At 34.9% G+C, this 26,173-nt stretch overlaps 1 protein-coding gene across 1 annotated transcript in view; it reads right to left on the reverse strand.

The window, feature by feature from the left end:
- Nucleotides 1-8,164: 8,164 nt before the first annotated feature.
- LOC120626385 (acid sphingomyelinase-like phosphodiesterase 3a) overlaps nucleotides 8,165-26,173 on the reverse strand; it is a 101,720-nt gene continuing 83,711 nt past the window's right edge. Inside the window, exons 5-10 of the mRNA XM_039893895.1 lie at nucleotides 24,710-24,915; nucleotides 20,810-20,976; nucleotides 17,492-17,690; nucleotides 12,949-13,058; nucleotides 9,414-9,586; nucleotides 8,165-8,375 (exon numbers count right to left, since the gene is read on the reverse strand). Of these exons, the coding sequence (XP_039749829.1) occupies nucleotides 8,165-8,375; nucleotides 9,414-9,586; nucleotides 12,949-13,058; nucleotides 17,492-17,690; nucleotides 20,810-20,976; nucleotides 24,710-24,915 (1,066 nt within the window). The remainder of the gene's footprint in view (nucleotides 8,376-9,413; nucleotides 9,587-12,948; nucleotides 13,059-17,491; nucleotides 17,691-20,809; nucleotides 20,977-24,709; nucleotides 24,916-26,173) is intronic.

The raw sequence follows: 26,173 nt of genomic DNA on the forward strand, positions 1-26,173 counted from the left end.
AGACAAATGTGTTAAAAATAGCGATGCTATCCTTTAGGAGCTGTTTGCTATTCCGGGATAAAAAGAAGCCTATGGACTATTCCAGAATGTTACGCATGCATTCGATCGTTGTCCCATATGCCTTGCGACGTGCTCTTATATCCGACAATATTTATCAGATCTTCATTACATGTATTGTCTAATTAGACAATCTTACATGTTTAATAGTATACACTTTAAAATAAAAGAATTATTACAATCGATTCAAATTTAATGGAATTCCATAATATTAAATAATGGATTTTCATCCCGTTTCCCGGAGGAAACTTACTGTTTATCGGGACAAAAAGTATCCTATATGTTGACCCGGAATGTCAGCTACAACTGTACCAAATTTTATTTGATTCCGTTAAGTAGTTTCACGTTATTCTCGGACAGACAGACCAGACAAACAGAAAGACAGACAGACAAAAATTAAATAAAAATCTGTTTTGGACTCAGTATCGATTATAAAATAATTTATTATGAATAAATATATTAAATGTACAGAAATCTTCTAGTTACAGATTTATTACAAGTATAGATAAATGGTATGGTACCTAGGTAGTCATGTGGAGTTTGTCGCGCAGTCTATCTGGTAACCCTTGCAAGGTTAAAAAAATAAATAAAAAGCAATACTTTGAAATATTCATATTTATTATCTTTATTTATAAGTACATTGATTTTCAGTTCACTTACATTACATATATACACAATCCCAAATATCACAATTATTATAGCAATCATTAGGTACAATAAACTAAGTAAGAATATTTTATTTCATATTTTAACTGACTTGAGGAGATTAGGCTGTTAAGGAGTTAATGTTAAAATAAGTAATAAATAAATATACTACGTCAATACACACATCGCTATCTAGCCCCAAAGTAAGCGTAGCCTGTGTTACGGGTACTAAGATGACTGATGAATATTTTTATGAGTAATATACATAAATACTTATCATATACAAATAAACAACCAGACACCATAATAGTACTCATCAAACAAGTTCCAGTTGTGGGAATCGAACCCACGTCCATGGACTCAGAAAGCAGGGTCGCTGCCCACTGCGCCAGTCAGCCGTTAGTGACGAGACAGACGCTTGTATAATGAATGAGAGACAAAATGCATAGTATCACACCAACGGTTGCGTCTGTTAAACTTATAACTTATATATATATGATTCTACTGTGCGTGTGTATGTCACTAAACTCTTCCTAAACGGCTGGACCGATTTTTTGATTTTTACTTTTGAGAGCTAACGCTACGTGAGCTGCGTAAACTGTTAAAGATTCCATAAATTCAAGTATGAAAAATTGTTGTCCTTTAAATTAAAAAAAAAGCCTGGGACAGCATATGTCTATCTTTTACGGTTGAATTTACGCGGACGAAGTCGCGAGGGACCTCTAGTAACTTATAGAAGTTACAGATGCATGCTGGAACTTGAACTCGGCTTCCCGAGAGCGAAGTCGAAATCCTACCCACTGGGCTATCACCGCTTAAATAACAAATAATACCATTAACTATGTACTTATAATACTTCTCCGAAGTCAGCATCAAGTAAACTTTGTTGGTTAACAATGTCTACAAATACTTGACGAAGTTGACATACTAGCGTGGCTCCGTACGCAGTGGGTATGGTAATAAATGCCCTTTTTACCGTGTGAGGCCGTTTTACAGGGTGTTTCAGATATGGCTTTTTCAATTACTTATTGAAAACTGGTTCTTTCTCTAAACTTTGTGGACATAGAATTTTAGAAGTAAAACTTCTTTAGGCGCGACTAGGGAGTAACTGAGATTTTTTTCTGACAGAAGTAACGCTAACGTCAAACGTCTGTGTAGTTTCCGCTATTTGAAAATAATAATTTGGATTGGTCGTAAGTATATGTCACATATTCCACGCTTCTTGACTTATACGCCAGCAAGTGGCAAATATCATAATCAATTAGGATTATTTATTTTATTTGTGAATCGTGGTATTTTTTCATGAATTCAGAAAATAAAAAGTGGAGACATAAATAAACTAATTTGTGAAACTTAATATCGGACAGCGTTAATATTAATGTATTTGTGTAGTATTACACAAATAAATTAATATTGACGTTGTCCGCGAATTCAAAATAACGGCCTCTTATTACATTTATTTGATTTGTTAGTATTTATTATCTTTTCTCACAATATGTTAATATTTTTTGCATATCTGTCCCTTTCCATCCCCTGACCATCAACATTATTAGCCCATTCTATCTTGTAATGAGGCCCGCTTCAGCGGATGCACTTCGAACCCTCGAGGATCTTTTGTGCTCCAAAATTATTAGCCCATTAGTAATAGCTTATTTCCAATGATTTCCTTGTTACAGTATCCATGATGTGTTGAAATTAAAAGAGATTAGGTATTTTTAAATTTTATACATTTCAGATTTTCAAGAATTGAAGTTACCTTAAGAACCTTAGATCTAAATCATATTCATTGTAATTTCATGCTAGAAATTGCAATAAAAATTTTAGTATATCATATCACCTTGTTGAATTTATTGATTCAATACCAGCTTAAATAATGCACTCGCAATAAAATTGTATCATGTTGAAGATGGTCCCATTTTTTAAGCATCCTGTATACGGTAACGTAATAATAAAGGGAAGCAGGAGTGACGTCACATATGTCATGGATATTTTCGGTATAACTAGAAGCCTTCTCCACGTGAAATTTATAGCTTTATTAGGTTCTAACCTTATATATCTTTGTTATTACACTTACGTACTTTCTTTTGATTTCACTTTTCCATGAAACTTTCAGATATTGCTTTTTACTGGTATTTTTCGCAACGATAAGTTGCACTTTAGCTATTAGCCATTTTTTAGTCAACTATAAAACATTGTCCAGCTCTCTCATTGGAAAGTAAATTTAAAGGATGGACCCTCAGACCTCCTAGCCTACCCCAACTTATAGCCGGGAGCAAGTGGCCTACAGTACCCATACGGAGAGCCAATGCCGTAATGCCTAGTGACTAAGATTTTTTGGCAGAAAAAAAAACAATACTTTCCAATTTATGGTCCATCACCGCAATCTAATTCAAGACATCCACTTCCTGAGAGGTTGACTGAAATCCACGATAACGCTAGCAAAGCGGCGTGCACTATCTACTTTAAAAACCAAATGTAATTTTTTATTATCACTGTTAAGTTTAATAAATATAAACGTTCAACTGTGAAAATCAATTTATTTACTTACAAAACTTAATTTATCTCTACAATTATCCTGAGATAGAGAATTTCGTAGATTTGATATTTTTGTGAAACATCTTAGAATTCGATTATTATTTTAGTTGATTCAATTAGAGAATACACTGTTTTTTTAATTACCTACCTAGATGTTTCATCTCTTTTTACTGCAAAATATTTGTGCAAATTGCCTTTAAAAAATTATCAACGAAAAGCCAATGTACAAAAAAAAAATAAGTATGTGTGTATGCTTTTGTAAAATACTGCTTCCTCTTAAGAATTAAATTACTACTGGAGACAGATACGTTTAGACACACTTCTCATTGTATCTATCTATCCCACTGTACGGGCAAATCTTTAAAATGGCTGAACTGATCTTAACGCTAACAGACAAGTAGAAAATTATACGCTAACAGACAAGTAGAAAATTGTACGTGTCAAGTTCAAACTACGAGCTCAAAGCCCAATTCTTCTACAAATAGTGACATTTAAATCTATACTTACAATCCAATAATATTTTATTGGCGTTGGCTTAAGCCAAAATTTGTGATGAGCATCACAAATATTCTACAAGTTAGCCCTCGACTGCAATCTCACATGCTGTAGTCGAAAATGAATATACCTTTTAAATGTCATGCCTTAACCAATTTAAACATTAGGTACAAAAAAATACTTTGAGGATATCGTAAATGAATAGAGCAACTTTTTTGTGCAGTCCACTATAACGTATACTCAATATAGTATCCCCCGTCATTCAGAGTTACCATCTGCTTTGATACTATTTCCGAATTTCGGTTTTTATGACTACATCTATCCTTTTTATGTTCGGGGAAAAACGATGGCCTTTTTAGGGGTGGCGCGTAATGAGATTAACCTTCATCGTAACGAGGGGGGGTGTACAAATTTTAGCGATCAAAGGCCCGCTTTTATGGTCTGAGAGCTGGTGGGAATTTTAAGGATATAGATACTTTAAAGCGCACTAGGCATGTTGAACATCCATAGTAGTATTGTAGATGAGAAAGTGTGTCTTTTTTGCTACCTCTATTTAGCTTAACCACCACACCAATCTTGAAGTAACTTGGCATGTTTATAACGTGTATTTTATAATATACTAAGTCTATTTAGATAGCAACAAAGATCTGTGATAATGATTGATTTTATTTGTTGGCTATTGAGGTAACGTAACCCTACTCGTCAACAAGAACGCAAAATAATGGGCAAGTAAAATGGCTGAAATTTCATCGTATATGAAAAGGAATGTTAATATGAAACATTTACAACAAACTATTTAATCTATCACTTTTCTTGCACATTAAAAAAATTTAAGATAGCATTAAGAAATTTCAATTTTTAGCCAACGACGAGTTACGAATATTCTATAATAACCTAAAATAATACCACAAAAATATGAAAAACCAAATAATAAAACAAACTTGGTAGACTTCGCTGAAAAGAACAATGAAAGCGTAAAATCAGTTAAGGATTATTTGACGATTGCAAAACGGGCATTAATCAAGTGACTGTTTTGTCAAGTACCTACTTAAATTGTTCCACTATCTCTGAGGCTATAAGCGATCAAAGGCTCGATATTAGGATTCCGTTTACGGCGCTGTCCTCCTTAGTAATTTATTCATATTTATTTTCTTTTAAGTAGCGGCACTGAACCGTTACTACGGAGAAGCCTTAAAGAAAGTTAGTACATTTGATAGAAATTAGTGAATAACTAACGGTTGCACTCAACTTCGTCTGCATTCATGTGTATCATACAATTAGTAAACCTACATAAAATTATCCCATACGCACTTTTACAGCCTAGTCTACACCGTACTGCGTTGTTTTGAAAAATCACTGTTTGGAGTGAAACTTCTTTAGAATCGTTGTGATTTCCAACTCGATGAAACGAAGTCCATTGAGACACAAAAACTTAAATGTATAGGACAGAGTGAGATAGAAAACATTATATTTTTTTTACCTATTCTAGTTACCATGGAAACTTAATAATAAACCTTACATTTATCCTAATAGTTCTGATACTCTACATCCACCTCAATGTCTCGTAGGCTACTTTTCAGAAGTTACACTTCTGCCTTGTGTTTATAAATTGCAAAAGATTTTTTTTTGGTATTTTTTTAACAGTAAATCTTAATGATAGATGTTAAAGAAACTCTTTTGACATAAACAGTAAAAGGAACCTACCGTCTAAATTTTAATATCAAACATTTGAGTCTCTCAGTTTTTAAACCCCATTAGCGATGGCTTCCAGAAAAATAAATCGTGGATTAACTGGGAGAAGCAAAAAACAAGGCTGGCAGGCAGCTTTTTTTAATGAAGTAAGTAAGATAAGATAAAAAAAGAAGTTATTTAGATAGGCTTAAACTAACTAATCAATGTAAATACAACAATCTCCTCAAATCCTGCTAGAAGTTAATTTTACACATTTTTTTAGAATATCATTAATTAAAACCTAATGTTAATGTTTTTTAAATACCTATTCTATCTGTACACTCAGTAACTGTCTATGAACTTAGTATTTATTTTAATAAAATGTATTTAAATATGTTATGATTTGGAAACTATTTCCTAACTTAAGTACGGTAATACCACGTATGTAAGTTATGTACACGATTTCTTAGGGTTGAAAGGAGTAATTTAATGCTGTAAATCCCAATGAAATTAAAGCCTTGTTGCTTTACGTTTAGGTTTAGTACTATCTGGATCAAAAAACGCGTATGCTACAATGGCGCATGCGCAACGTTGATTGCGTTAAACATTTGCGCGTTTGACATATAAAATTGTTTTCCCTTATCGTTGTAACTTACAAAAGTGGTAGTACTGAGTAGACATATTAACACCTTGAAGAATTATTAGACATTTTAAAACCAGTCACTTTATTGATAAATATCATAGTATTTATCAATTAGCATTAAGGTTAGGTTAAGACGATCGTATTATGACGCGCGATACGCTTTTACTCATATGATAGAGGCTGCACATTTCACAAGTTGCTTACAAGCACTTGATTGCGAATTCACCTCGATAGATTTATTACAGATGCTGAAAATTCAGCCAAAATGGAAGTATGCCATTAAAGTAAAGGTCAATTTCGGCATCTAACTAAACTCGTTATACTTATACGCAGTGGCGTGCATTTTATATCATATGCACAGGGTATGCAGATGATATAAAATGAAGAAAATTTCCAGTACAATTTAAAAAAAGGGTAGACTTTTTATAGCCTATCCTTAAGTTTTTTTATAAATCGTACAGGAGATTTTCTTCATTTTGTATCATCTGCATACCCTGTGCATAACCTCTATGCACGCCACTGCTTATACGTTACTTAAAGTCTTTATACGTTGTAGTAATAACTAGCTGCGGCAAGTCTCCAACCAGATTAGACATGAGCCAATTTGAAAATTGTAAATGTTATACTTTGACCTGACCGAATTCATTGCATCCTAATCAAAGGTCACAGCGTTCGCCTTAAGACAATCACTTCTAATTTCAGTTTGGTGATCTACGTATCGCACGACGTGACCCAATGATCTAAACCGAGCCTTATATTTATTCTTTCTTGTTATCGATATCATATTATTATTATGATCATTTATCTGAATTAATCGATCTGTAATTGCTAAATCACGTTTAACAATAAGGTAAATCAGTATATTTGGAATAAGAAATTTATTGAAAAACTGACTTTAAAAGCCACTGCAAATTAAAAATATGATGTATGATGTTATATTTACTCATTTATTTTAGACATGGCACAGACAGACAATCAACTTGTTAAACTTGTTATTACTTATATTAAGATCTTCCTTTAGTTATTACCTGTTTTGTGTAATAACAATAAATAAATAAATACGCCAATACAATATCATGGTAGATGCACCAAGATCGCACTAACGCAGTTTGGTTAGAATTTTGAGTTTTATGTCTGTACCTTGCCAGGAGTCGTAAAAATTACATTTGAGCCGTGTGACGTATCAAGAAAACACCACTATTTACACAAGGATTACAAAATATTAAAACACTTAGTTAATCTTATTTACATCAATACAAATAAATATATTTTTTGATAAAATTCCATTATATATTTTTTTTTAAATACATAAATCAAAAATTGCTGAACCTGCGGGATTTAAATCTGTATCTCTCTAGCTTAAGAGTGTCCACTTAAGCAAATGGAACTCCTTTTACTACTAGCACCGTAATATGCTTCTTGCGCGCAACCAATCACGTTCGACCAATTAGAAGACACGCACGCTCAAGCGGGTCTTGTAATTGGTCTTCTGATTGCAAGATGGCTACTTGAACGCTGCTAAAAATGCGGCTTTCACGTACGTCACCCGTCACCAGTTTACCCGTCAGTGCAAAATTTTTGATTGGTAGCATTTCACTTAAATCATTTAGATTACGATGACAGTATTAGTTACAATCTACTTTCAAAGGCCCATATTTTGAGGCCGATCAGTGTAGGTTAACTTTTTAATTATTTTTCTCCATTGCGCAAATTTTTTTGGTTCTTCATTATCGATAATAAAGCATTCTGTTTCTACTTAATGTTCTGTCATTGGTTTATTACTATAACTTATTACAGTATTATTATTATTATATTAATTATTTATTTGTTTTTAAATATACGCTCAGTTATCGCGCTGCTGCCGGAGCGTTGACCTCAGCCAGCTGATATCTTTCGTGGGGTGACCATAATTTCTAGTATTTCGTTATCGTTTAAGTTAAACAATGAAATATATATTTTCAAAATTTCGACTTTGCATGACGTATTAAAATTTGCGCACTGGAAAAAAAAATCTTGTAAACAAATAAAATATTGTAGGTTTAAATTATAATTCTACGTACATGTTAGTTTGCAAATTAGTATCCAAATGTACATGGAAATTTATTTATCTGTTACAAATTACGATGAAATCAATATCAAAATGGCGTACAACAAGATGGCAGCGGAGTTGTGCGGCGCGCGCGACGCTAATGCGGACGCAGGGTTTCGTACACAAGTGCGAAATTCGTGAAAGTCCGCCCTCGTTATCGCACAAAAGTGGACATGAACACAACTTGCGTCACAGTCCGATACGTCAGTTGTGTGGCGCACGCTCAACGCTGTTAGGTATCTGCATAAAACAATAAAATAATTAAAAGTACTGACTTCTAGTACAAGCACTATAGAGTGGGTTTATGCTCTATGTCTCTAAGTTTTCTCTATTTGAGTTTCCTTCGCAGGCTTCTTAAGCGATGACCGCGTCTTAACTGCGTCCTTAGTTGTGTTCATGATGTGTGATCAATCACAAAACTGTTGCTCGAAAGCGAGCTTGTGGTTGGTCGAACGTTGGACGCGAACCCGAACGCCGCTAACAGACGCTGAAGTTTGGCTTTGTCTTTAAAGGCCCCATTCGCTCACTATCCTTTGCTTGTGATCCGTCTGTTGAGACCAGCAGTATACTTATTTTGTACAAATATAACATAGAAATGTGTGCCTCCGTCAAGGATTTTTTAGTTTGATACCGCACATTTTACCATATTACGTACAATTTTAGTAATTTTATCTGGAGGTGCACGCTATTATTGGTAACCAATCGTTTTTTTTTTTAAAAACCTGTTACCTAAAGTTAAAGAATGTCGCTACATTTATAAGGCTTATAAGCTAGCCATGGGGCAATTGCGTTGCGCAAATAATAGCACGGCGCGACTAGCAAAGCGCTAAGTGAGTAAAACAAGTGTAAGGAAATATACCGATATTGCCACGGGTAGCAAAAGGGTTATTTACATCGGGCGACACGATTGTCCCGTGGAAAGCATGTTAGAGGTGTTGTAATATTCAGCTGGATTTTATTAGCCCTATTGGCTTGATGTATTTTAAATTATTAGTCCCGTCATATACTTAAGCAATATTAAACTCCGAAAATTGTTAAAACAGATGCTGAAATCTGTTAGTTGGAGTAGAAGCTTTTTGTGATTTAATTGTAGCAAGTAGTTTGAAAAGTACAGCATTGGGCGCCCATAAACCCCTCGCTACACTAAGGATTCCAAATGCAATAACCTCAATACGCTAGTGTGTTACTCCAAAATTCCTAGTTATGCTTGGGGTTTGTCCCTATGTTCACTCAACCATTATAAATAGCGGTCTCTCTCGGGGCAGCAATGTAACTTACTTGGTAAGTAATCCTTTGTCATGGTAATTCCTTATCTTCTCAGCTAGAGTATCCAAGGAGCTTGCACTGACTTCTCTCAAGCCGTAGTACTGGGTGAGATTATACTCGACCACCCAGTGTGCATCGCCCCTCGTATTTGTTACATCTAAATAATACTGGGTGTAATCCAATACCTGAAACAAAGTACATCATAATATCATACATTAACCAACGAACTCGGATAGTAATCTGTTGTTCAGCTAATGATTATTTGTACAATAATTTTTCTCGTTTAGTATTCAGTTTATTGACTTTTAAAAAAAGATACAAAATATTGCGTAACCATACGACGAATTTACAATGAATAAAAAATAATAAATAAGTAAATATGCTACGACAATACACACATCGCCATCTACCCCCAAAGTAAGCGTAGCTTGTGTTATGGGTACTTAGATGACTGATGAATATTTTAATGAATAATATACATAAATACTTATCATATACATATTATAAACACCCTCTGAAAAACTGTCATGTTCATCACACAAACATTTTCCAGTTGTGGGAATCGAACCCACGCACTCAGGGAGCAGGGTCAATGCCCACTGCGCCAATCGGCTGTCTGAATCCGTCCGAGGCCGTTGTTGTATATTTGTGAGGGGAAAGAAAACAAAACGAGGATGTGATGGTTCAGAAATATGCTTCCGCTATCATACAAAAATGTATTGTTATGCTCAGCAAAATAATGCCCAACTGCTCGCACTTGACTTAACGTACCCTCCGAAGTTTTCCTAACTACATGAATTTCTGAACATAAAAACAAAAAATACACAAATGTTTTTGGTAATTGATCCTATAACCTCGTGATCTGTAGACAATTATGCTAACCTAGATGAACAAGGTAGTAATTGTGTTATCCAAATAACATAATCACTAGCTAGCTATATAAATTATGGAACGTAAGGTTTTTACACTTATAGTTGTCGTCCTACCCTCATTCGATATGGTAATGTGAATAAGTAACGAATTTGTAGCATTAATTGTGAAAGTTAATGTACTTATCTATTAGACTAACCAAGCAAAAATTTGTCAAAAATTACACCTTTAAATTAAGATCTGTGATGTATATTATGTGTGATGAGTTAATAAATAAATAGTAAATTCTGTGATACTCCAAAATAACTTTAACTTTTTTTATGAGCACTTTTGGTAAACATGTTTTTGCGAACCATTTACGTTCGAGTAGGCAGGTCAGAATTATGAACACGAGGCAGATAAAGGTCCACTTATACTTCTAATAAAAGTCTTCAGATCGAAGATTGTATTTAGCATTTCATACTCTTCCCTGGCGATTAGGATAGCTGTATTATTTTTATTAGGCACTTGATTTGAAGATTTTTCTACTTGAAATTTCTTATAGTTTCTAATAGGGCTCGACCGCAAATCATTTCTATTAAAATATATTTTTTACTTTGCCATGTATTATCAATCCATTGTTAACGTATAAATAACCTTTATATCGTTTTTAAGGTGAAAGTTAAAAAATAAAAGTTAAAACTTAAAGTTGTTTCAGTCAATGGTCTTCTCGCGAAAAGCTTCGACTAACATCTTAAGAAGCTTTCACTTGGTGTTTGGATCAAGGGTCGGATACAGAAGGCAGTAGTCCTTGAAACTCCTCGGAGTTTCCTCACTCTAGAGTATTTTTAATAGTTAGATAGAGAATAGTTTTTATTTTATTTATAAGCATTGTAAAGAATTAAAAAAAAAGAAAAAATAATTAAATAATAATTATAATAGGTAAACCTTAATATTAAAATAATAATAGATATATATTATGTAAGCGGTGATAGCCCAGTAGGTGGGAGATTGACTTTTCTTTCGGGGGGCCGAGTTCTGATTCCAGCGCATCTAACTTTTCTAAGTTATGTGCGCTTTGAGTACTTAAAATATCACTTGTTTCAACGGTGAAGGAAAACATCGTGAGGAAACCTGCATGCCTGAGAGTTCTACGCAATGTTCTCAAAGGTATGTGGAGTCCACACCGCACTGGGAAAACGTGTTAGACTACGGCCTTAACCCCTTCTCATTGTGGGAGGAGACCGGTGCCCTGTAGTGAGTCGGTAATGGGTTGATATGATGATGATGATGATGAAGAAATGTTGTCGAGGACTTCTTCTTGAATGTTGTTTATACTTTACATAAAATTGCCAATAGGCAAAAATATACTTAAGAATAAATTTAGACATTTAAATCAGCCTCTAAGGTTTGCAAAACTGGTACAATTTAAACACGACCGAGGAAAGGGGAATCTTTAAATTAAGCAACGTCATGTTCTTTACTTTATCAGATCCGCCTTCGTATTAACAAGGCAAACGAATTTATTTTGCACTCACTTCAAACTGCTAAAATGGGAAATTATAGTCTAAGAGTGATTGACTAAATTTTTATTTTTATACATATTTTAAGAAATTATGGAAATATCAAATTTAAATGACGTAGTGATTTTGCCTCAGTTGTTTGCTCCATCTGGTGGATTAAGGGCTAGATCACGGATCAGCCTGGCTATTCATCGCTTAAATGCAGCTATTATTATTGGCACTTTCCACGTTGGCACAGACTTGTACATAAATTAGTTTAATTAAAATGAAGAATAAAATAAATAATTTTATAGTCTAAAATCTTAAGCTATTTCGTCAGGTTTATCAGGGTAAGTCGGTCACTTTTACCATTTACATATGCCAAAAGAAATTGGCCCGTCACGAAATACCCCACTGCTTTCCAAAGCATAAAACTCTGTTTGCCGCGATCAGTGCACGTAAAGAAATAAAGGGACCGTGATAAATGCTGCGAATGAATATTTCATCAAGAAAAACGATTCACGCCTTTAATTCATGGGTGTCCTCTTCGCCTATTCCATGACACTTTATGGCTCCTTTTTTAAGTGACTGTACTCTATTTCATTTATATGTGCCGTGTGGTAGCGCACAAACAGTATACGTACTTTGTTGTCACATACAGGTTAAATACCTACATGTTTCGTTTTCACGGGCGCTTACGAACTCTGCGTATCTATCTAGTAATCAGTTGTTTGTAACAATAGTTTATAAATATTGGAAAGAAGCAGGCGTTACTTTGCAGAAATCCATGATATATTATGAAAATTCGGCTTAATTTGCTATACTCCGCGAAAAGCAGGAGAATCTGTGTGGTGTAATTTATATTTTTTTCAATCCTTATACTCCATACCAAACAGTTATTCGGCAATGTACCTTCTACGTATAAGCAACGCATTGTAAATACAATGACTTATAAGTCATTGTAAAGTCAACATCTCCTGAGCTACGCACGGCAGGTCGCCCGGTTCTTAAGATCTGTTTAGTGTGGAGTATAAGGATTAAAGAAATTATGAACTACACCACACAGATTCTCCTGTATTTCGCGCAAATTAAGCTTAATTTTCATGATAAATAGTTTATAATATAATTTCCAAGCAGGCCTTAATTAAGTTTCTTAAAGAATTTCCCTCTAACTACGAGTTTGATCATAAACATACCTTTCCAGTATTAGATTCAAATTTATAAAGCCTCAGTCCTGGATTTGATATGCTGCCAGCACCGCGTGGCGTTAGCGAAGGTGCTAATAGAGCCCACGATACTGGGCGACCTGTAACAAAAATTCAAAATAATATTCTAGGATAAAGTCTTCCATTATTTCACAAAATAAGTTTCCGTTTTATAATTTTTATTAGTGTTTTACCTACAGTTAGAGGAATTATCAATTTTATAAATTTAAAATGCATTTAATTTTTTTTGAAAACCGACAGCATTTAAAAACCACGACTCTCTGGCAATCGCTGCCCGAGCGCTTTTTCCATCCACCATCGATGCCGAAATTAGTATATGCCTTTTACAACAGTCTTATAGCGACTGTATCGTCATCTAGTAGGAAACGTTGCAGTTTCGATCTACTTTTTCAAAGGTCCATATTACAATGAGACACGTTTGAAACAAAAAATTACATTGCATTTTTATATGCATTTAAAATTTAAAAGTTTCTGTTATGTTTTATTTCTAATTTTGTACTCCTATTTGGTGCAGTGTTGTGACGGCATCCCTGCGCGGGGGTCTTGCGAAGCGACTAAGGCAATATAACAGAGAACGTGCATTAAAGTCAAAAGTCAAAGTCAAAGTGAAATATATCTTTATTCAAGTATAGGTGGCACTTTTGATGCGTACATAAGAATTACACGGTAGTGAGATGATGGCGATAACCACATTCGCAAACTTAAAACTAAAGCTACGAGGGTTCCAAAAGCGTCCTGGTCTAAGAAGAGGCCCACAACAAACTTAGCCGGGTGTTTTTTTTTTGTTATCACCATCTCATTTTAAATTATTAGAAGAGCAACCTGGTTAGACCAATAATTTACACCCAAGCTTTTTATCGATTACGTAGTCCTTTATACTATAATAGGACTTTTCTATAAGCTTACGTTTAATACAAACTTTGAACTTTTAAGAGACATCTCCAAGATGTCAATTGGTAGTTTATTGTGGAATTGTATGCAATTTCCTTTAAACGAATAACCAAAACCAAAAAAAATAACCACTGCCAAACAAATAAAATAACCACTAAATGTTAATTGGTTCATCCGTTAGGGAAAAACACACACACACACATACACAGACACATGCACACACAGATAAATAGAGACACAGAGACACATACATTTACACACATACACACACACACACACACAAACACACACATGCACACACATATAAATAGAGACACATACATATACACACATACACAGACACACGCACACACACGCGCGAGACACTTGTAAACCCCGGAGTTTTGGGTCGGGGGTTAAAAATTCAGTGTAATGACAAATACGCATTCAATAATAATTGGCAGGTAAGTAAAACATTTGGAATTGCATAATAAATAACGCATGTCGCGCATCAACGATAAGCAATTAGTTATAATTTAAACCAACATGAACATTAATTAATGTACCCGCTACATACATTTCGAGGCTTTAGCTGTCAAGGCGAAATGCTACAAAAGGAAGGAAAGCGTGTATGCGGGATTTTCTTTGTGTGACTAACTGACCTGTGTAGAGCACTAAAGACTACCGAGAATCGACAAAGAGAAGCGAAGCCTGCTTCTAGGAGTGACAATTTTGAAGACCGCCCAGCGATTTAACAATCAAATATAGTAATTAAAAAACAGTAATTTAATCATAATTGCAATTTAAAAGTTTTTTAAGTTAAAGATTAACTTAATATAACTATCTGGAGCGATTTTTAAAATACATCTCCGAGTTTATTTTGACGAACTCCCTGGCGCAGTGATGAGCGCTGTGCTTTTAAGTATGAGGTTCAGGTTCGATCCCGGCAGAGGCGATTTGGGAATTTATTATTTCCGAATTATATCTAGTTTTGTATGGTGGGAGCCTACGACCGTGGCTTCTTACTACCGACAAAGACGTGCCGCTAAGACATTCAGCGTTCTGGTACGATGTCTGTGTGGGTCCTATATAACAGCCATACTTCCTAACAGGTTAGCCCGCTACCAGCTAAGACTACATAATCAATTACCAATATGAGCTTGCAGATAAGGGCTGGGACTTGTTTCAAGTCAACATAATCATCGCTTCATCATTCACTTCACTTTCCGATTGACGTCCACGTTTGGACGTAGGTCTTTTGTAGGGCACTGAGTTTCTTGCCGGCTCTTCTCGGTAGAATCTGCTTTACGAACCGGTGGTAGAGTCACACAAACATGCATACTTGACGTTTCAAAAGTGCTTATAAAGTAGGCCTACTTGAAATAAATGAATTTGAATTTGAATTTGAATTTGCATTCCAAAATCCACGATCCTGGGCCTGCTGTCCAGCAGTTTCCCGCGACTCGTTTACTCGTATGTCCACCTCGTTGGGGGTTGACTAGTAGACCGTGACCGTAGACCGTTGCGGGGTTGCCATTCGAGCACCTTGGGACTCCAACGTCCATCGGTTCCCCGAACTATGTGCCCCGGCCATTGCCACTTCAGCTTCGCGACTCGTTGGGCAATGTCGGTGACTCTAGATCTTCTACGGATATCCTCATTTTCTCATTATTTCCATCGCGCTCTGAGTGACTCTGAGCCTACTTATGAGACCCATTTTTACATACGTTACATACGAATGCTTTCTTCATATTTTATAAACGGACCTGCTAAATTTAAATACGACTTGTAAATGACAGCCGAAACAATACTTCATAGGCTTTAGGGTTACATTATGTAGTGTCTCTGAGACTCATCTGTGAAACCGAAAACCTAATAGTTTTTGAGTAAACCACAGACACAGATTCACCACATGACATTTTCACGGTTTAAGATCATATACAGCCCATAACACGCAAACTTAAAATCATACTCCTGTCTTTTATCTTCAATTGGGTTGTCATAAGTACACACTTAGAATGTTTTTAATTCGTTTGAATGAAAAAATAAAAAATTTGGAAAATCCAAAAGTGCACGACTCATAATGCTCATTTAATTAACAAATATTGAAAAAAAAAAAAAAAAAAAAAAATTTAAAACAGCTGTACTAGGAAAGTGATGCACAGGCGCCCCTGGTGGAATAAAATGTACATAATATCTGTAGATATAGATATATCACCATCCATGTTAATTTTACATGGATATATATAGATATACAGTCTTGCAGTTTTCGTTTTTTATTAATTGCAATTAAACTACACTGAATTAATTAATCATTCGCATTCAGTGACCTACAATCGTCGGTTAGAATTTTTTTTTTTAAATTTAACTCAAATAATGGATTTTTTCACAAGTTAGAGTGTTTTTGGGTTTCACACATGACGGACAGGAATTTTTTTTGACCTATTTTGGTGTTTTTTTCCAATTCTATTGCAGTAAATCAATTTTTTAAAAGTATGGAATTAATCTCCATTAAATTATCTCGACAATAGTATGCAAAATATCTTGATTCCGTGAACTAACAAAATTTTTACAGGGTACCTTATGAAATATACGTATGCATCCTTCGACATTATGTCGTTATTCTGCTACACGTTGTATAATAATAACCAAAAAAATTGCCCGCTTATAATGCTTGGTATTACGTATCAAAAAAAACTACTTAACTACTGCAACAAAATTATTCATAATAATATTTAGTTCAGTGTAAAATACACACTCAATATTAATTGGCAGGTAAGTTTTATGAAGTGCACATTTCATAATAAACTGATTACATAATATGACACGCATTATGCGCCATATGACAAGCAATTAGTAATAATTTAAACGCGTATGAAAATTAATTAATGTACCCGCTACATACATGTAAACATTTCGAGGCTTAACTTGTCAGCCTGGCGTTAAAGCGTATGGGGTGTTTTCTTTGTGTAAATAATTGACTAAATTATTATTATTAATGAGCACGTTGCTTAAACCCGATTCCTTTAAGCTGTACAAAATGATGGCTTTTAAAGTAATTTGCGCTACGGAAAAAGAGAACTGATAGTTTAAACTTCAATGTGTAGAAAATGCTGGCCAATACAGCTAGCATCTGGCAGCTAGGTAACCAGAGTTAAGACTCTATTAGAGCTGTTTAACTGCCTTATTCATTTAGTAGGTATTTAGTATGAGATTCTGTGACCCCAGATACCGCATCTGGGATCACGCGAAAAATTAAATAAAAATTAGTATAAATTACGTTTTTTTTTTAAATCACCGTATGTTAATAATAAATACCCATAAACTCCAAGGCAATTTCCTAACTCCAGGCTATAACTGAAATTTTTAATTACAAAAATTCATATGCTTATAGTATTTAATACACATTATAAAGCAAAACCACGTTAAAGTAAGTCGACTAACTCAAATTAAGAAAAATAACGTAAAGACGAAAAAAAGTATTTTCAAAATACGAACGTTTTCTATTAGTGTTTTTATTTGCATATATGTAATTAAATTGAAGTTTTATTTTTAAATGCACTCTTAAAAAAAAAAGGATCACATCTTGTGTCAAAGAAAATAATAAAATTACATGACTGACAGACTGTATTCACAAACTTACCTTCACTGTAAACAAGTCTAAACGTGTCCGCATGTCTGTGCCCATAGAACTGTCCAGCAATTACATCACTGAACGCTCGTATGTAGTGCAACAGTCTGGCGTTGGCTGTAGGGGTCAGCTCTCCACCTCCAGATGCTGTGGAGCTTCCAGCGTTATGTCTTTCTTCCACACCTGGACCTGCATGGGCTACTAGGTAGACCTTGAAACAAATCATCATCATCATCCTCTGTTTATTATGTCCACCGTTGATCACATGTCTCGCGCGTCATCGACAACGTCATTAGGGTGTATGTGTGTCTTAAAAGCCTTAAACCACTTTAAACCTTGAGAAAAATTAGCATAAAATTAGGCTAGTTAGTAAGGGGGTTGGTAGGGAAAGAGGTGGGTGGGTTAGGCAACGGGGCATTTAAAACTTTTGTTTCACAACTTTTTACCCGAGATCAATAATTTTAGAAGAATAACTACGAGTATACAAAGTCGTAAATTAAAAAAGAAAAACACGTATATCGCAGTAGCAGCGAATCTATAATATCGTTCATCGAAAACAACCTATTAATATTTAACTCAGGGCCACACTACTGTCACATTGAGAAGGATTAAGGCAGTCCACCATGCTGGCCAATTTCGGAGTGGCAGACTCCACACGCCTTTGAGGACGTTAAAAAGAACTCTCAGGCATGCAGATGTTTTCCTTCGCGGCAAGTAATATTCTAATAGCTTCAATTTAAAAACACGCTTCACTCTGAAAAGTAAGAGATGTCGCTGGGATTCGAACTCGATCTCCCCAATAGGTAACCCGATGCCTTCACCACTAGGCTATCAGCGCTCCATTATTTATACTACCTATAATAATATCATAAATGAAAAAGTTTTGATGGATTCTTATTACTCAATCTCACCGGAACTCTTGAACGGATTTGGTTGAAATTTAACATACACTCTAAAAAAAAAATGGTTATTCCTAACAAGATAGTGATTGTTGTGATCAAGCATCTTGATTCCATACGAGCCTAACAAGAACATAGATACATCAAATGAGAAGATAATGATTGTTTATCATAATTCAATGGACTGGGCAACTGTATTGCTCCTATTATTGTTACTTAACTAAGGCATATTCTTAACTGATTCAATTTACGTACTTGTTTAAGCTAAATAATTAAAAATGATCTAATCATACAAAGAAGTAAATAATAATAGAAACAACGTATTTATTTGTTAGAATCAATGAACATACCTACATTGTTAGCTCAATCTATAATGAACTTGCTGCTATAACTAATCAGCTTTTGTTGTTATGTTTATTATCATAATTGTTATAATTTATATAACGTCAACTAAAAGAAAATCTCTCTTAGTTGGCTTTCTTTTTTTAAAGTGTAGCCAGTTATCGAAGTATCTTTTGCTTAGAGGTGGTTCAGGGGTCAGAGATTTACATAGGCCCGGACAGCAAAATTTCAACGCCAACGAAGTCTACGTCTGTTCGTTAGTCGTACATTCCGTTGATGATATTTTGCATTCATGTCATAACTTTTCCGTAGTTTTGCTTCTGATAATGAAACAAGGCATCAGTTGTTTAGGCTTTATAAATATACCGCCTCGACGGCTGGCGCCTTAGTCTCAAAACTTTTGTTTCTCCGCTTCCAAAGTGTACTGAAATATTTTGTATAGGTTTTATTAGTTGTTCGCAATTTTATGATAACGTGCCGCAACTTCAAAACGGATCATTAACTCGCTACAAAACAGTTATATTTCTATTTTTTGAGTTTACTTCTTCGCGTTAACCTGTCTATGTTTATAAGAAAAATAATAATAAATTACCGGACGTTCTCTGTTATATTCCTATGTTGATTAAAGAAGCCGATGATTACGCTATCCTTGGAAACGAAACAGCTTTCGTAAGGATATAGAGTCCTAAATATGACCGAAACACAAAGTATCACAAAAAAGGTGGCTATTAAAAATCGAATTTGTTGCAGAATTTATAAAAAGGGACTTGGTACAGTGGGCAGCGACCCTGCTTTCTGAGTCCAAGACTGTGGGTTCCATTCACACATTTGGAAGATGTTTAGCTGTATTTTATAAATATTGATGTATATTCATAAAAAAAAATATTCGTCAGTCATCTTATTATATGTCTATATCTATTTCACCATTAGCTTTTTTTAGTATTAAGAATTTTGAAACCCTGGCACCCGCTTAAGCCACGCAAGCAGAGAAATTGATATTTTTTTTTATAAATTGTGTAAAGTGTTGTTTTTATGTACATAAATTAACTTTTTCATTTATGTAAATGAATAAATGATAGTTATGTTATAGATATAACAACTGATAGACTATTATTTATGAACTGACTGTGGCTCGCGTTTATTGTAGTTTTTTCACAAATTCCGTGGGAAAAGTTAGTTATCCTGGGGTAAAAAGTAGCCTATGACGCTCTCCATTCATTCACCCAACTTTATGCCAAAAAGCAAGTTGTTTTTTTGCTTAGTTAAGGTGTGAAGCAAGGACGAACAAATATACTTTCGCATTTATAATATTACCGAGGATTATTTGGATTTTTCGTTGATATCTGCATTGCGGTCTATAGTCCACCAGTTTTAGGCCATTGCCTTATCAGCCGCAGATAAGTTAATTCAAAAAACGTCCTAAATTCATTTAACACATTTTTGATAGTCGCATTGATTGATAAAATAGCCATAATATTATCTCAAAGTTGCACAATTTGTGGTCCGATGTCCGGTAACCTCAACAAAGGGAGGGAGCAGTCAACTGGTTTTATAGTATGCAATATACGTGAGACGTAACTCCATTCAGTAGTTAGAAAACCCAGGACTTTCGAGTCTAGGCATGCCACATGTTTCCGATTTTATTCTTCTTGTGATCAAAAAATTATCTATTCTACTAATAACATTAATGCGAAGGTGTGTTGGTTTGTTCGACCCTTCTTTGCGTCCTAAATAAGCAACCGTTCGATTTGATTTTTGGCATAGAGTTAGTTGAAAAGGAAGAGAGACATTTTATTTCAGGGATGCGTCCAAAACTAGAAATAATATATATTTATTGATCAGGCCACATAGATTAAATAATCTTATTTATTAGTGTTTAATAACTAAAAAGGTTTCAAGCGGTTATAGCGCAGTGGGTAGGAGCTCAACTTCACTTTCGGGGGCCGAGTTCGTATCCGCACTGGGCCAGCGTGGTGGACTACGGTGTGAACCCCTTCTCATTGTGGCAGGAGACCCGTGCTTTGTAGTAGGCCGGAAATGGGTTGATATGATGATGATAATGATGGTAATGATTTTATTGTTGACGTACCATCTCCTTTTGACTCCTAGCCTTGGTCAATACTTGCTGTAGCCATTCCCATTGCGCACGTCCTTGGTGCGGCCCGTCGTTCTTGGCAGCGCCGCCCGCCCAAAGTACGCTGTTCAGTACTACGATACGCAGCTTGCTGTGAGACTGCTCGATTGTGTAATAACCACCTAGGAATAACAAATTGAATGAAGCTTTTGCAGTTAAGATCGTGAAATTATCGGATTCAAGTATGCAACTTGCAATATCTTTTTTTGCAATTTGCGAGTTGTAGCTACCTATTTGGAAGAAAAAGTTACATGCATTAGTCATTAAAATAACTGAAAGCTACTAAGTTATGTAAGGTATTTTTTATTTTTTTCCACAATTTTAATGAATATCAAAAAAACGTACTTTTTCTCTAGATTAAATTTCTTTGTACAGAGTAAATTTTACTGAATCGTGTAAAGCGATCTACCATTTAGTCAGAAATATGGTCAAGAATAACAATTTTCTTTTTACCGCGTGGGACTACAGATTATTAATAGTATAAGTTCTTTCAACCTCATTTAGCAGCACTCAGAACCCAAACATATCGTATATTCTGCTATGCAGCTATGCTTTTGGTACGCACCGTTAATATGCTGAGCTTTCCAGAGTGACGTTCAAATTACACATACTCTTATTAAATGTATGAAGTTCTTCACAGTAAGAAAATATATATGTTTGTCTTGATCATATTTCTAATTATGGATATACGTTGTACACGATTTTCCTCATATGAATAAACATGAAAGCAAATAAATGTGTTGTAAGGTTTTCTTATTTTTGGTATAAAATAAACGACTACTTTTTACGCATAGTACCACCATATTAAATCAATGTATATAAATATGTAGCGATTACTATTTTGGTTTTGATAAATTTATTTAGGCAGCTAAAAATTGCTAACATAAGTTTCTTGAGAAAGAGAGTTCACAAATGGCCACGTGGCATTTTAGGTCATATTTTAGTTTGCTCGAATCCGCTTATGTCACGCTCCTAAGATGAGTTGACCCTTCCGGCGCCCATGTTTCCTACCACATATAATAAAATTGCCTCATAGCGGTTATGATTTGCATGTTTAAATACGGTTTCTGTTGTAATGGTTTTTTTTTTATGGTTGGAGAAATTTGCGTTGCGTCGGAGAACACGTTAGGCCATAGGTCCTATTTATTGTGACTAACATATTATGGTCATAATCATAAAATTCCAGAATTGGAACAAGTTGGTGGGTAAATATTCTAACTATCTCTATCGTAGGAAGGATAAGGCATCTTTCTTAAAAATATTATGTCTCACTGCAAGAAACATGGCTAAAGATACTTGATGATGCGAGGTTTTGAGTTGTGAAATGTAGCTCGGAAGACCTACAGATTTTGCAGTCTCAAGGTGCTGGAATGTTCACTAAAATATGACACAGCATTGTTAAACGATACTCTACGTGAACAGACTACATTGAGCAGGGAGTTATTGACTTTAGATTGTTTCAATCCTCGAAAACGTTTCCAAAATTGAGAGCAAATGTTAAACCATGATTTTAGTCCATTTTCATCAAGGTTTGCCTTACATTCGACATTTTGAGGACCTCCCTGCCGCAACGATGATCGCTGTGAATTTAAGTAGGAGGTCTCGGGTTTTATTCCCGGCAAGGGCATTGGAAATGTATATTTTCTCTGGTCTGGTCTGGTGGGAAACTTTGGCAGTGGTAAGTTACCACCTTACCGACAAAGACGTGCCGCTAAGCGATTTAGTGTTCCGATGCGATGTCGCGGAGAAACCGATTAGGGGTATGACTACCCCCTAACTGGTTAGCTCGCTACCATCATAGACTGCAACATATGTTACCAAATGAAATTTCAGTCAACGGCTAACTTGTAGCAGAATAAAAATAAAAACATTCGATTATCAGTTGGCCTTAGGCAACTAAGTCCACCCAATATTCATTGAGCCAGCAAAAAAAGCAGCGAACTAGATTTTTGAAAACTAGATTCATTTATTTCCAAGCTAAAAACATATTTGAAATCTAAATATGAATTGCTAATATTTTTATTGAATATCAAAACGTTCATAGCCTAGCTATGAATAAAATTGTTACGGACATAGCTTTGTGCAAATTAATTTGGAGCATATACAGATACTGGTTTTTGTTTAATTAGGACTTTATGCTTTCGGCTCTGATTTTTCATGTCATATACAAATCGTGTCACACGCGCTATTTGTGACGTCAAATGTGACCGCTCTGTGTTTATCAATAGATGTCATAATACTTAAGAACCTGTTTCATTAGTATTATTGATTGACAATAAAATAAAAGTAAAGAAAGTTTTTTTTGCATTCAGCAGTGCAATGTTGTATCCTCAGTAAATTGTCAACATTTACAGCAACTGAGCAAAGAGAAAGCGAAAAGCAAGGATACAGGCTTGCTTTTGCGTTTATGGAACCAGAAGGAAATAATACTATGGGAACCAGCTGAAATGTTTTTTCATTAGGTAATAGTATAATGTCATTGATTGACGACTTTGACATATTGTAAAATCAGAGTTGGGGGCCTTGGTGAGAAGAGGTGTCTCTAATAAAGTTTAGCCCGAGAGGCTAAATAATTAGTTTGGATTCTGATTTTGCTCTTTTTAGACCAGGGCGCATTTGGAATCCTCGTAGCTTCAGGTTTAAGTTGGCGAACGAAGTTATCACCATCCCCTTACAATTATTTAAACATATATGTATGAACGATAAGTGTCTGCGATAGGCCTACGAATAAGGAAATTTTTAATTTGAATTTTATTTTGATTAATGAGCATTGTCCCCTTTCATATTATTGTAACGTGTCTACGTGACTTAAAGAAATACACAACATTATGTAATAATTGGTTGCTGAGCACACATAATAAACTCATTTGAATTGACTCAACATGCTACACCAAGATTCGCCAATCTTGATGTAGCTCTTGATGTGACTTGATGTGACTTATTTACTTTGTTAGCTCTTAGTAGCTTTAATAGTTTTTAATAACTAAGTCACTGCTTAGCCATTCCATTCGAAATAGTGATGTCTAACGTATGTGTAGACCAACCCGCTTTCGACTATTTTCAGGATGGTGTTGTTAGTGCCCCGTTTTCTACGCACCAGGGTCCAGGGATCCATATCTGTTTCGCATTGTGGCATAGAAGGAATCCAAATGCGCAATTAAGAACCTTGCTACCTTACATTACCTTGCTTGTTGCGCTATAAAACGGGACAGCCCCAACACTACCCTAAAATCAATATCATATTGCACTCGGCGAGAGTTGTAAGATTTTTGTGAGTATGTGAGACCGCATGTTGCATGTGTAAAAGCTTGTGCAATACGCTCTGAACAAGGTAATTTGAAGAATGTTTGATGCTATGCTAATGTGTCCATACATAGATTAAAATTGGTTTCTTGGTAAGAACAATAATTTGAATATTCTTAAACTGCGTGCAGTCTTGAAACCAAATCAGTGTGGCGAACTCTTATGCCCATTTTCACTAAACCTTTAGATGATTCCTAGATAAAAAAACTTTTCACGAACTCTTATGTGAAGTCTAACTACGTAAAGTGCTAAAGTTACGACACTGATTCGGCTGATCGTAAAGTTTAGGGGACTCTTAAACTGACACTTGACAGATGAAAAAAAATATTATTTTCGTTTTTTTTAATAACCATATGAAAATACAAACACAAAAAAACCACACCTTGTGACAAGAACCATAGACAAGTTAGGTTATATGAGTTGCCTCATGAAAATCGATTGGTGAAAAGTTAATGTATAACTAGAAATCTTCTTTGATTGAGTGTTATTTACTTATGCATTGCCTTGTCTGTTAGTGAAAATGGGCATTAATATATTCGTGCCTTTACTTACCAGTCTCAAATGACAGTAGCGCTTCTGTGGGTAGCCATTGACTCCACATAACAACAAGTTTTTTAGACGGCGGTGGGTCGTTGTGTCCCAGGGCTGGGAATACGAATTGACTGCTGAATGTTCTGCTGAGGATGTCTGTGACGTTCCTTACAGCCTCTAGTTTTATCTCTTCGCTTAGATGCTCCATTGATGACGAAAGGATGTCCCTGTTAGACGAAAATGTAACATTAATATCAAAGGCATTATATATTTTTTTATTATTTACTAGCTGTTATCCGCGTTCTTTGTCCGCGTTTATTCCATTTTTTTAGAAATCGGATGAAAACCATTTATTTTCCTGGGCTATAAAGTAGCCGATGTTACTTTACGTCATTTAAAATAACTCTGTGTACAAAAAATCATGTTCAAGTTGATTAGTCGAAACAATTTAGTTAGGGCGTTTAGGAAGGACAAATAAACAAACAGTCACTTTGACAACAATCACACCTAATGACGCAGTATAAGATGGCAGACCGAGACGTGATTCAGAAAACATAACTGGTAATTTAATACATAAACATAAATTAATAGGACCTTTTCAATTTATGTTTTATTATTACTTTAAGCATTGCTGGGTGTACGGAAAAATTATTTTGAGTTTATGCTTACACCTTTAAATTAAGACCTGTGATGTATATTATGTGTAATGAGTAAATTAAAAAAAAAAAAAAGCATGTTAAGACGGATCTCCAAGAATTCATTCGATACTTTGAATTAGTTTCCTACCTTTACTACAAACTTTTTAGACTCAGAAAGCAGGGTCGCTGCCCACTGCGCACATCGGCCGTCAAAATAATTATTTAATAGTGCATATATTTTTTCTTCGACCCTGCTTTCTGAGTCCAAGGCCGTGGGTTCGATTCCAACAACTGGAAAATGTTAGTGTGATGAACATGAATTTATTTCAGTGTCTGGATGTTCTGTATATTATAAGTATTATTCAGAAAAATATTCAACAGTCATCTTAGTACCCATACCACAAGCTACGCTTACTTTGGGGCTGGATGGCGATGTGTGCATTGTCGTAGTATATTTATTTATTTTTTTCATTTATTTTATATTAATTGAATGAATACACTTTTATTGTACAACACTAAATTTAAATTTATAGAATAAATAGAGCAAGTTAGGTAGAGGGTACAATTTTGCGGCATTATCGCTACATATAAACATTTGAGTTCATATTATTTTTTATAAAATTTTATCTTTTGTAACTTTTTTATGTGCCCCGTAACTTAAAAGTATAGCATCATAATTTTACCAAGGTTAGTATACTTTTGTATACAACTAAGTCAAAAGCTTCACAAAAACTAGGTTGTGGCTCTATCAAACTTTATGTTTCCCAAATAAAACCCTATATCGAAAACCGTTTAATCCATCCATAATTTGACCGAAATTCCGATTAGAAAGCAACCTCACGTCGTG

The sequence above is a fragment of the Pararge aegeria genome, chromosome 9, assembly GCF_905163445.1.
Source record: "Pararge aegeria chromosome 9, ilParAegt1.1, whole genome shotgun sequence".
Classification (NCBI taxonomy): Eukaryota; Metazoa; Arthropoda; class Insecta; order Lepidoptera; family Nymphalidae; genus Pararge; species Pararge aegeria.